General features: G+C 45.7%; 1 protein-coding gene across 2 annotated transcripts in view; it reads left to right on the top strand.

The window, feature by feature from the left end:
* Positions 1–13,076, top strand: part of ACLY (ATP citrate lyase) — a 202,395-nt gene that overhangs the window by 123,344 nt on the left and 65,975 nt on the right. For both annotated transcript variants that reach the window (XM_063959399.1, XM_063959400.1), the window contains exon 12: positions 3,980–4,134. In XM_063959399.1, coding sequence (XP_063815469.1) covers positions 3,980–4,134 — 155 coding nt within the window. The remainder of the gene's footprint in view (positions 1–3,979; positions 4,135–13,076) is intronic.

The following is a 13,076-nucleotide window of genomic DNA, read 5'->3' as shown; positions in this document are numbered from 1 at the left end:
TCAGCTTACAGAAGTTCCACCTGGAGCCAACTCAGCAGTTCCTGTTCCTAGGGAGGTTGCTGGATGCTGTGGCTCAGAAGGTGTTCCTACCAGAGGACAAGGCGAGAACACTTCAGGAGATGGTCCGCATGGTGCTCCGACCTACTCGAGTGTCTATCCATCTTTGCATAAGATTGTTGAGAAAAAGGCGATCCAATATGGGAGGTTCCATGCCAGAACATTTCAGTTGGATCTCCTCAGCAAGTGGTCCGGATCACATCTACAGATGCACCGGATGATTTGGCTGTCACCACAGGCCAGGATTTCCCTCCTGTGGTGTCTGCTGTCCTCCAATCTACTGGAGGGCCGGAGTTTCGGGATTCAGGAATGGACCCTCCTCATGACGGATGCGAGTCTACGAGGATGGGGAGCTGTCACCCAAGGGGCGCAGTTCCAGGGCAGGTGGTCAGCCCACGAAAGGCTTCTTCCGATCAACATTCTGGAACTTCGGGCAATCTACAATGCTCTGCTTCAGGCCTCTTCTCTGCTCAAGGGTCACGCGATCCAAGTACAGTCAGACAACGCCTTAGCAGTGGCGCACATCAATCGGCAAGGGGGGACGAAAAGCAGAGCCTGCATGCGAGAAGTGTCAAGGATACTCCTCTGGGCAGAAAGAAATGCAAGAGCAATGTCTGCAATCTTCATTCTGGGAGTAGACAACTGTGAAGCAGATTTCCAGAGTCGTCACGATCTACACCCGGGGGAGTTGGAACACCAACAGGTGTTCCAACAGATCATCCACCGGTGGGGCTGCCCACAGATAGACATGATGGCTTCTCGTCTCAACAAGAAGCTTCACTGGTATTACTCACGAACCAGGGAGCCCCAGTCGAGGGTAGTGGAACTACTGACATGGCCTTACCGGCTGGTCTACCGGTTACCTCTGATTCCATTGCTCCCAAGGGTACTCAAGCGAATCAGGAATCAAGGTGTTCAGGCAATTCTGATAGCCCCAGATTAGCCTCGGAGGGCGTGGTACTTCGATCTTCTGGACATGTCTGTTGAAGACCCTTGGCCTCTTCCACTAAGAAGAGATCTTCTTCAGCAAGGACCATTCGTCTACCCGGACTTATGGGGACTTTGTTTGACGGCATGGATTTTGAGCGGAACATCCTAGCTCATAAAGGCCTTTCCAAAGAGGTTATTGCTACCATGGTTCAGGCCAGGAAACCTGTGATGTCAAAACACCATCATCATATCTGGAGAAGATATGTCTCTTGGTGCGAGGAACGCACGTATCCACCTGCATAGTTCCACTTGGGACGTTTCTTACGTTTCCTGCAGTCTGGTGTGGATAACGGCTTGCGTCTGGGTTCCATTAAGGTCTAGATTTCAGCTCTCTCCATTTTCTTCCAGAAGAAATGTACATTATTGCAAGAAGTTCAGACCTTCTTGCAAGGGGTACTCCACTTACAACCTCCTTTTGTGCCACCTACGGCGCCCTGGGATTTGAATGTGGTGTTGGAATTTCTACAGTCTTCCTAGTTTGAGCCTCTGATGACGATAGAAACAAGTACCTCACGTTGAAGACAGTGATGTTACAGTCCCTGTCTTCTGCTCGTCATGTTTCAGAATTAGGGGCCTTATCGTGTAAAAGTCCATACTTGGTCTTTTATGAGGTCAGAGCGGAGTTCAGGACTAGACAGCAGTTCCTGCCGAAGGTTGTCTCTGCGTTTCACCTGAATCAACCTATTGTGGTTCCGTCCAGTTCTGACACTTCTGCTCCTCCGGAGGCATTAAGTGCCTAATTCAGAGTTGATCGCAGCAGCAAATTTGTTAGCAGTTGGGCAAAACCATGTGTACTGCAGGGGGGGCCGATATAACATGTGCAGAGAGAGTTAGATTTGGGTGGGGTGTGTTCAAACTGAAATCTAAATTGCAGTGTAAAAATAAAGCAGCCAGTATTTACCCTGCACATAAACAATATAACCCACCCAAATCTGACTCTCTCTGCAAATGTTACATCTGCCCCACCTGCAGTGCACATGGTTTTGCCCAACTGCTAACAAATTTGCTGCTGCGATCAACTCTGAAATACCCACTAAATGCGGTGTGAGCCTTGAAGATCTATGTTAAGCGGACGGCTCGGATCAGAAAGACGGATTCCTAGTTCGTGCTCTATGATGCGCAGAAAAAGGGTTGTCCTGCTTCGAAGTAGTCCATTGCTCGTTGGCTTAGGCTTACTATCGAACAGGACTATGTGTCGGCAGCCTTACCTGTTCCTAAGTCTCTGAAAGCCCACTCTACAAGTTCTGTAGGCTCTTCCTGGGCCGTCTTGGCCTTGCAACTATGCCGAGCTGATACCTGGTCGGGGAAGAATACCTTTGTGAAATTCTACAAGTTTGATAACCTGGCCAAATAGGATACCCTGTTTGGGCAGGCGGTGCTGCAGCAGTCTCTGCACATTCCCGTCCGGTCTGGAAACTTTGGGATGTCCCCATCGTACTAAGTCCCTCGTTCCGAGTAGTTCGCTCGCTAGTTACTTTTAGCAACCGTGCAAACGCATTGTCGCCGCCCACGGGGAAGTGTATTTTTGCTTTGCAAGTGTGCGATCGCATGTGCAGCCGAGCAGTACAAAAACATTTTGTGCAAAACAAGATCAGCCCTGGAGTTACTTATCCTGTGCAATGATTCCAGCGACGGAGGTCACGGAATTGACGTCACATACCTGCCCTGCAAACACCTGCTCACACCTGCGTTTTCCCTACCACTCCCAGAAAACGGTCAGTTGACACCCATAAACGCCCTCTTCCTGTCAATCTCCTTGCGATCGGCTGTGCAAATGGATTCATCGCTAGAAGCATTGCACAGCAACAATGCTGTTTGTACCCGTACGACGTGCGTGCGTGCGCATTGCAGTGCATACGCATGCTCAGTTATGCCGCTTTTTTCCCTGATCGCTGCGCTACGAAAATCGGCAGCGTGCGATCAACTCGGAATGACCCCCTAAGTCTCCCCAATATCCCTTACGGATGCTAGAGAAAATAGGATTTTAATTACCTACCGGTAAATCCCTTTTCTCGTAGTCCATAAGAGATATTGGGCGCCCGCCTCAGTGCGTTGACTTTTCTGCAGGTTCCCTGTTATGTGGTTACCTGTTCAGTTGTTGCTGTTATTGTTACCAGCTGTTGCTGGTTGTTATATGGGGGTCATTCCGAGTTGTTCGCTCGGTATTTTTTTTCCGCAACGGAGCGATTAGTCGCTAATGCGCATGCGCAATGTCCGCAGTGCGACTGCGCCAAGTAAATTTGCTATGCAGTTAGGAATTTTACTCACGGCATTACGAGGTTTTTTCTTCGTTCTGGTGATCGGAGTGTGATTGACAGGAAGTGGGTGTTTCTGGGCGGAAACAGGCCGTTTTATGGGAGTGTGCGAAAAAACGCTACCGTTTCCGGGAAAAACGCGGGAGTGGCTGGAGAAACGGGGGAGTGTCTGGGCGAACGCTGGGTGTGTTTGTGACGTCAAACCAGGAACGACAAGCACTGAACTGATCGCAGATGCCGAGTAAGTTTTAAGCTACTCAGAAACTGCTAAGAAGTGTCTATTCGCAATTCTGCTAATCTTTCGTTCGCAATTTTGATATGCTAAGATTCACTCCCAGTAGGCGGCGGCTTAGCGTGTGCAAAGCTGCTAAAAGCAGCTTGCGAGCGAACAACTCGGAATGACCCCCTACGTTCATGGTGTACTGGTGTTAAATCTCTCCACTCTTTGTTGTCATGTCCTTTCTCCTTCGGGCACTGTTTTACCTATAACTGCCTGTGGGAGGGGGCATAGAGGGGAGGAGCCAGCACACCCAGTGAAGAAATTTAAAGTGCATTGGCTCCTCTGGACCTCGTCTATAACCCATCGTACTAAGTCTCCCCAATATCCCTTATGGACTACGAGAAAAGGATTTACCGGTAGGTAATTTAAAATCCTATTATCTTTTTTTTGTTCAAAGGTAAAACAACTGGAATTCCTATTCACGTATTTGGCACTGAAACTCACATGACGGCCATTGTAGGTATGGCACTGGGCCACCGACCAATACCAAACCAGCCTCCCACAGCGGCGCACACTGCCAATTTCTTGCTGAACGCCAGTGGCAGTCCCTCAGTAAGTCAGAGGAAAGAGTTACATCTAATAAAAATGTCCAAATTATATATATTTTTTAAATTATTCAATTGGGTTGACTCTGGAAACTTTGGGGTAAAGAGGCTTAGCCCAGAGAGTGGGTACTTTCAATTTCTATATGAAGTCTGAAACCCCTTCCTCTCCATAACTGTCTACCATAAGAAGCCATATAGGAACTATATACACAACAATAATAGAGACATAGAAAAGATCAGCAAAGATTCCACAAGTGGCATCCTGGCATTTCTATGTGTTTGAAAACATTAACATTTCACCTTTTGGTTTTACAAATTAATTATAACAATTGATATTATAATAATATGGTACTTTCACACTGAATGCCCTCCCTCCCAACTCACCGAAAAAAATACTTTGATTGTAATTATGAAGTGCGCGAACCAACCGACTAAGTAATCCGGTACAGGGGAAATATTTCAAACCACATGTCCTGTAACTGTTCATGCATACATGGTCACCATAATATATTGTTCCTCTGATCATTTTGCGCTGTGCTTAGTCTCAGGATCGGTTCCTAGTTTCTATTTGTAGAGAAAGTCACGCAGTCCTAATGCATTTGTGTGACACTGTTCTGTGCGCCTCTGTAGACACAAAGGGGCGCACAACCTGTTGTACAGCATTCTTATTTACCCACTCCTAGTTCCTGAAACTTGCTACAGCACATTTCTAATCTAAAGTAAATAATTGAGGATAATTGGGAGTTTTTAAATAAAAGTTGAGGCTAATGTCAAATAGCTGTAGCTTTTCTGTATATATATATATATATATATATATATATATATATATATATATATATATATATATATATATATATATATATATATACATACATACACACATATACACACACATACACACACATACACACACATACACACACACACACACACATCGATAGAAATATAGATAGATAGGGGTGGCAGCGACCCACGGTGTTTAAAACATTAGAAAGGGAAGGCTAAAGAGATGATATAGGGACTGGAAGATATATATCTTAGTATTGAGCAACATAAGTTAAAATGCGTTTGTTTTTAGCACTATATATAACAATATTTTTATTCAATACATGAGTAAAAACCAATATACAAATATATCAGGGACACATTAAAAAAATTAGAGTAAAAAATAAAAGAGAAGGAGCGATAAAAAAAAGGACTGTAAAAAAACTATGTATATAAGATACGGATAGAATAATCACATGTAGATTCTTAAATGAGAACTTGGAGCTTATCTTAATATGAAGAGTCACTGATATTAAGATAAGCTCCAAGTTCTCATTTACAGAATCTACATGTGATTATTCTATCCGTATCTTATATACATTGTTTTTTACAGTCCTTTTTTTATCGCTCCTTCTCTTTTATTTTTTTGTTTTTTACTCTAATTTTTTAATGTGTCCCTGATATATTTGTATATTGTTTTTTACTCTCTTGTATAGAATAAAAATAGTTATATATAGTGCTAAAAACAAACACATTTTAACTTATGTTGCTCAATACTAAAATATATATCTTCCAGTCCCTATATCATCTCTTTAGCCTTCCCTTTCTAATGTTTTAAACACCGTGGGTCGCTGCCACCCCTATCCCTATATCCATATTCTTCTGCATAGCATTTTTACCGATGCTTTATACTTAGCTGACACCCTAAACATTAAGGGAGTGTTACAGAGGTCCATTAGAGAGCTTGTTTATTACTGTTGCTCACAAGCGCAAGTGGCGCCTTGCCTCTGGTGGTGTGTGTGTGTGTGTGTGTGTATATATATATATATATATATATCTATATATATATATCAAAACAAATGGATAGGTACGGCACTCCAGACGTCTTAAAGAATTCAGTCTTACACCAGCATCGTAATAGACAACGTTTCAGTGCTTTTATTATAGCACTTTCGTCAGGTCAGCATACACATAAATGAATAAAACATACCTTTATAGTAGCCAGACATCCCCCAGTGACCTAGCGTCTTCCGGAAAGCGGATCACCCGCCCGCCCCGGCCGGCGCTATAACAATGACGAGCACCTAGGCTCCGTCATCAATGTGCTCCCCATCACCATGGAAACAGGATACAAACTGTTGGAACATAATACAAGGCTAAACAACATCTGTAAACAATCATCCCCAATATACAGTAGAGTAACAATCGCTATTAAACATCTACTGTACAAAAGTAAATTGAATATATATATATATATATATATATATATATATATAGTGTGTATATGAGTGTGTGCGTGTATATGTGTGTGTGTGTGTATGTATATGTGCATATATATATATATATATATATATATATATATATATATATATATATATATTATTAGTTCCGTGCTAGAGTATTCACCCCCCTTTGCATTTTTCATGTTTTGCTGCCTCACAACCTGGATTTAAAATGGATTATTTGAAGGTTTGCATCACTTTATTCACAAAACATTCCTACAACTTTCAAGATTCTTTTTTTTTTTTTTTGTGAAGCAAACTACAAATAAGACAAAATAACAGAAAACTTCAGCATGCATAACTATTCACCCCCCTAAAGTCAGTTCTTTGTAGAGCCACCTTTTGCGGCAATTACATCTACAAGTCGCTTTGGATAAGTCTCTATGAGCTTGCCACTGGGATTTTTGCCTATTCCTCAAGGCAAAACTGCTCATGCTCCTTCATGTTGTATGGTTTCCGCTTGTGAATGGCAATCTTCAAGTCTGACCACATATTCTCAATTGGATTGAGATCTGGGCTTTGACTAGGCCACAGGTTCTCAAACTCTGTCCTCAGGACCCCACACAGTGCATGTTTTGCAGGTCTCCTCACAGATCGCAAGTGAAATAATTAGCTCCACCTGTGGATCTTTTAAAATGTGTCAGTGAGTAATTAATACACCTGTGCACTTGCTGGGTTACCTGCAAAACATGTACTGTGTGGGGTCCTGAGGACCGAGTTTGAGAACCACTGGACTAGGCCATTCCAACACGTTTAAATGTTTCCCCTTAAACCACTCGAGTGTTGCTTTAGCTGTATGCTTGTGGTCATTGTCCTGCTGTAAGGTGAACCTCCGTCCCAGTCTCAAATCACAGGCAGACTGAAACAGGTTTTGCTCAAGAATATCCCTGTATTTAGCACCATCCATCTTTCCCTCGACTCCAAAACAGTTTCCCAGTCCCTGCTGCTGAGGACCATCCCAACAGAATGATGCTGCCACCACCATGTTTCACTGTGGGGATGGTGTTCTTGGGGTGATGGGATGTGCTGGATTTGCGCTAGACATAGCGTTTTCCTTGGTGGCAGAAAACTTAAATTTCTCCTTCATTCACTAGGGGACACTGGACGGTCAGGGGTATAGATGGTGGACAAGTGGATGCGGCACTTTAGATTCTTTGAATAGTGACTGGCTCCTCCCCTCTATGCCCCCTCCTCCCTCCCCACAGACAAGTTTTAAAAATGTGCCAGAGGGAGCCGGGCTTCTCCAGAGATTTCTCTTTCCTGCTGAGGACAGACAGTAAGCCTACTGCCCCTGTCTGTACCGTGGGAGCTGCCTGTGGGACTTTGGCACAGTTTCTTTAAACTGCAGTCATTGTCCCAGCTACAAAGACTTCAGTCCTGGAGGAACTCGTACAGACACTGCATGCAGGTCTGCTAGGGTCCCCACAGCCTAGTGCCCAGCCGGTTCAGCAAGGCAGTGGTGAGTATAAATGGAGCTCTGACTAGCAGAGTCTCCGGATAACTTTCTACAGGGCACTCTGCTCCAGCGCTGAGTACCGGAGCCACCCTGTACAGCGGCGGTACTTCAGCGCTCACCACTTGGAGCATCTTTGAATTTCACGCCCAGCAGGGCGCCGGAGGCGGGGGACGGAGCTAAACTTCGGAGAGTAGTGCTCAGAAAGCCGTGTCTTTTTCTGACAGGGCACTCTGTCTACGCGCTGAGTACCAGAGCCGCTCTGTACAGCGGCGGTACTTCAGCACTAACCGCTAGGAAGCATCTTTGAATTCCCCGCCTAGCAGGGTGCCGGAGGCGGGGGCAGAGCTACGCTCCGAAGCGCAGTGCTCAGAAGGCGGCGTCTTCTTCAGGCAGCTCAGTGCCATTTCAGAACACGCTGCAAGTGCTGCTTGGATGCTGGGGCAGCATTCACACAGAGCAAGGACGCTGCAGAACCGGAAGGCTCAGAGCGGTGGTCGGTTATCGTTGATACTAGTATAGAGGGGGAGAGTAGTTAGAGTCACTGTTATATAGTAAAACTATATAAGGAACGCCTGTGAGTTACACTAAGTGTAACTGCCAGTTAGGGCGGCTGTTACTGGTCTCTCACCTATCTTCTCCCCTTGTATTGTCTTTTCTCTGGCAGAGTCACTTCTTCCAAGGCTTCTCAGAAGCTATATGCTTGTAAGAAGTGCTCTGCAAAGTTCACTCAGCAGAATGAGGGTTCATTATATTGTGATAACTGTGAAGTAACTTCTCCAGCACCTGCAACTATGCAGGATCCCACTCCACCATGGCTGGTTCAGTTGTCCAGAGTCATGACAGATCTGTTGGCGGACCTGGCAGCTTCCCGTAAAGAGAAGAGCGAAGAATCCAGAGCCCAGACTTCTCTATCTGAACCAGAGTGGGCACACTGTCGAGCCAAGTCAGTAGAGGAGTTACGTAAGTCTATGGGGGCATCTAAATCACCCACCTCTGTTTCTATTTCTACACAGGCAGTCTCCAAAAAGAGACAGTTACCAGCGATTTTGCAGTCTGACGACTCAGACATGGAAGATATCCCTCCATTAGAGGAGGGTGAAGCTCCTCAGGACTCTGATACAGAGGTAATTCAGGTTGACCCGGATTTTGAATCGGAGGGCTTAGATCAGGGCTGGCCAAACCAGTCCTCGAGATCTACCAACAGTACACATTTTCCAGACCACCTAGCTGGTGCACAGGTGTAGTCATTACTAATTAAGATGTGCTGCATTCATTCGTAACTGACAATTCTACAGATCTCCAGGAGGCCTGGAAAACATGAACTGTTGGTAGATCTCGAGGACCGGTTTGGCCAGCCCTGGCCTAGATGCTCTCATACTGACAGTGCGCCAGGTGGTACAAATTACAGAGTCTAATTCAACTCCTCCACAGCCTGTTTTTTTTACAAAAAAAACAAGAGTGCGGCCTCCTTTCCAATTTCCACGGAAATAGATGATCATTTTGCACTAGCATGGAAGCACCCTGATAGGAAATTCCAAGTTACACATAGACTATTACTGTCATATCCTTTCCCAGAGATAAATAGAGCTAAGTGGAAGAACCCTCCTCTAGTAGATCCCTCCCTATCTAGATTGTCAAAGAAAACGGTCTTACTGGTGGCTAGCGCTACCTCGTTAAAGGAGCAAGCTGACCGCAGGTTATAAAATACCTTAAAGTCTATTTACACAGCAGCAGAGATACTTATTCGTCCTACTCTGGTTGGTATGTGGGTTAACAAGGCAATAGAAGCCTGGGCAGAACAATTGGTAACAGGTTTACAATCTGGTCTCCCTACAGATCAATTGATTACTCTGGCAGAACATATCAGAGAATCTGCGGTATATTTGGGGGAAGCATCCAAGGACCCCAGAACCATCAGATCCAGAATATCGGCCTTGTCTATTTCTGCTCGCCGTACACTCCTGCTTAAGCAATGGCAAGCGGATGCGGATTCCAAGAAGGTGGTAGAAGCAATACCGTATAATGGCGAGTTCCTGTTTGGTCAGGAACTGGACACTCTAATCTCTAAGGCTACGGGAGGTAAGTCAACATATCTTCCTTCTGCAGCTCCTACTCCAAGAAAGACTTACTCTGGACCGTCTTTTAGGTCCTTTCGGCCTCCGTCAAAGATCAGAGAACGTGCTAGAGGTGGAGCCACGTCTTTCAGAGGCGGCCGAGGGCGTGGTCGTGCTACAGCTGCCTTACAGTCAGACCCTAAACCAGCCACTAAGCCAGCCGCATGATGGGCTCCACTCCCTCTTGGGGAATTCCAGGGTGGGAGCTCGGTTACTAAGTTTCGTACAGATTTGGTCGGAAACCTGCACAGAAACCTGGGTAAGAGACATTATTACACAGGGATATAGACTCGAGTTTCAGTTACATCCTCCTCCAAGATATTTTACAACAAGTTTTACCAGTTTCACAGGAGCATCGGGATTCTCTTCTCTTGGTGATAAAGAATCTCCTGTAGAAGGGTGTCATCGTTCTTGTACCTTTACACCAGCAGAAAGAGGGATTTTATTGCAGTTTGTTTGTGGTGCAGAAGCCGGACTGCTCGGTAAGACCCATTCTTAATTTAAAGAGTCTCAGTCCTTTTTTGAGGATAGTCAAATTCAAGATGGAGTCTCTACGGTCAGTCATAAATGGTCTAGAAACAGGGGACTTTATAGTGTCAATAGACATCAGAGATGCCTACCTCCATATCCCCGATTAGGCCGCCCCATCAGAATTTTCTCCATTTTGCGGTAAAAGATTTACGTTTTCTATTCCAAGCCTTACCTTTTGGTCTTTCTTCAGCACCTCGAGTTTTCACAAAGGTGATGGCAGTAATGACGGCACGATTACAGGGGGTCAACATTATCCTCTACTTTAGATGATCTCCTAAAGGCCCAGTCGTAGGAGAAGTTAGTAGACGATATCAGAACAGCACCAGATTTTCTCAGGACACACGGTTGGATAATAAATATCCAAAAGTCTCAGTTACAACCAACACGGCGGCTTCTATTCCTAGGGATGATCATGGACACTGCTTCAGAAGATATTTCTCCCTCAGGACAAGATTTAATGCATTCAAGAGTTAGTTCGGTTGGTCATACAATTTCGATTCATCTTTGCATTCGTCTTCTGGGGAATATGGTAGCAGCGTTCGAAGCAGTACAGTATGGAAGTTTCCACTCCAGACCATTTCAACTAGATCTCCTTTCCAAATGGTCCGGTTCGCATCTTTTTATGCATCAGAAGGTTCAACTAAGCCCCAAAACTCGTCTGTCATTGCTTTGGAGGCTGAAGACGGGCGAATCTGTCAAAGGGCAGGGACTTTGCTCTCCTGGATTGGGTCCTTCTTACGACGGATGCCAGCCTCCGCAGCTGGGGAGCGGTAACTCTAGATTACCAATTCCAGGGTCTCTGGACTCTCCAAGAACAGACTCTACCTATCAATATTCTGGAACTTCGAGCTGTCTACAATGCTCTCCTGTTGGCAAGTCATCTCCTACAAGGACAAGCAGTATGCGTGCAGTCAGACAATGCCACAGCTGTGGCATATATAAATCGCCAAGGGGGAACCCGCAGCAGAGCCGCTATGAAGGAGGTCACCAAGATTCACTTTTGGGCCGAGAGGTATGCAGTAGCAATATCGGCGGTGTTCATACCAGGAGTGGAGAACTGGGAGGCCGATTACCTAAGTCGTCAGCATATTCATCCGGGTGAATGGGAACTAAATCTGCAGGTTTTTCAGCAACTGGTTCGTTGATGGGGTTTCCTGCAGATCAATTTTTTGGCGTCCAGAAGGAACCACAAACTTCCCCGGTATTGCTCTCGCACCAGAGATCCACAGGCGAAGGCGGTCGATGCATTGACGATCCCTTGGACTTTCCAATTTGTGTACCTGTTTCCGCCGTTTCCCCTATTGCCACATCTTCTCAAGTGAATCAAACGGGAAACCGTCAGATTTCTACTCGTGGCTGCAGACTGGCCTCAAAGAACTTGGTACAGCGATCTCCTTCAGTTACTTATAGATGACCCGTGGCCACTACCTCTGAGACGGGATTTTCTGTAACAAGGTCCTTTCGTTTATCCGGATTTACAGCGGCTACGTTTGACGGCGTGGTTGTTGAATGGGAACTCTTAACGACAAAACAGCATCCCAACACCAGTGATTCCAACTATGATGAGTGCTAGAAAAGAGGTCACTTCTAGATACTATTACTGCATTTGGAGGTCATACATCTCATGGTGTGAACAGCGTCATTTCTCGCTTACTTCCTTTAGGTTGGCCAGACTTCTCCTTTTCCACCAGGCTGGCTTCTTGGCGGGTTAGAGCATAGGGTCGCTAAAGGTTCAAATTTCCGCCCTGTCATTTTTTTTTCAAAGAAAATTGGCCTTACTGCCTGCGGTACAGACTTTTCTTCAGGGGATTATCCGCCTTAAGCCACCGTTCGTTCCTCCCACAGCTCCCTGGGATCTGGATACGGTTCTTTCATTTTTGCAGTTATCCCTGTTTGAGCCTCTGGAATCGGTGAAGCTCAAATTCCGTACATGGAAGGTGGTGTTACTGTTGGCACTGGCCTCGGGTTGGAGGGTCTCTCAGTTGGGAGCTCTCTCGTGCCGTTCTCCGTATTTGATCTTCCATGAGGGCAGAGCGGAACTTCGCACTCACAGATCTTTTTTTACCTAAGGTTGTTTTAGTCTTTCATATTAATCATTCTATTGTGGTTCCAGTACTCGCAGGGGGCTCTCTCTCTTCAAGATCCCTGGACGTTGTTCGGGCCCTGCGGAGTTATGTAGAGAGAACCGATACTTTACGCAAAACGGATGCGCTTTTTGTGCTCTATGATGCCGCCAAGCCTGGATGGCCGGCCTCAAAACAGACATTAGCAGGTTGGATCAGATTTACTATTAGACAGGCGTATCTAGCAGCATCGCTACCTCCGCCTACTTCGGTCTTCGCCCATTCCACTAGGTCAGTGGGTTCTTCCTGGGCGGTTACTAGAGGAGTTTCTTTGACGCAGTTGTGTAGAGCGGCAACTTGGTCGGGGAAACATACGTTTATCAAGTTCTACAAGTTTGATACTTTTGCGGCTTCGGCTGCTCAGTTTGGCCGTGCGGTTTTACAGGACTCTCAGCGCTTTCCCGCCCGTAATGGGAGCTCTGGGACGTCCCCACCGTAATGACCTTCCAGTGTCCTCT

Source organism: Pseudophryne corroboree, chromosome 3 (genome assembly GCF_028390025.1).
Source record: "Pseudophryne corroboree isolate aPseCor3 chromosome 3, aPseCor3.hap2, whole genome shotgun sequence".
NCBI lineage: Eukaryota > Metazoa > Chordata > Amphibia > Anura > Myobatrachidae > Pseudophryne > Pseudophryne corroboree.
Note: the sequence above shows the minus strand (reverse complement) of the source record. Positions and strands in the feature narration are given on the sequence as shown.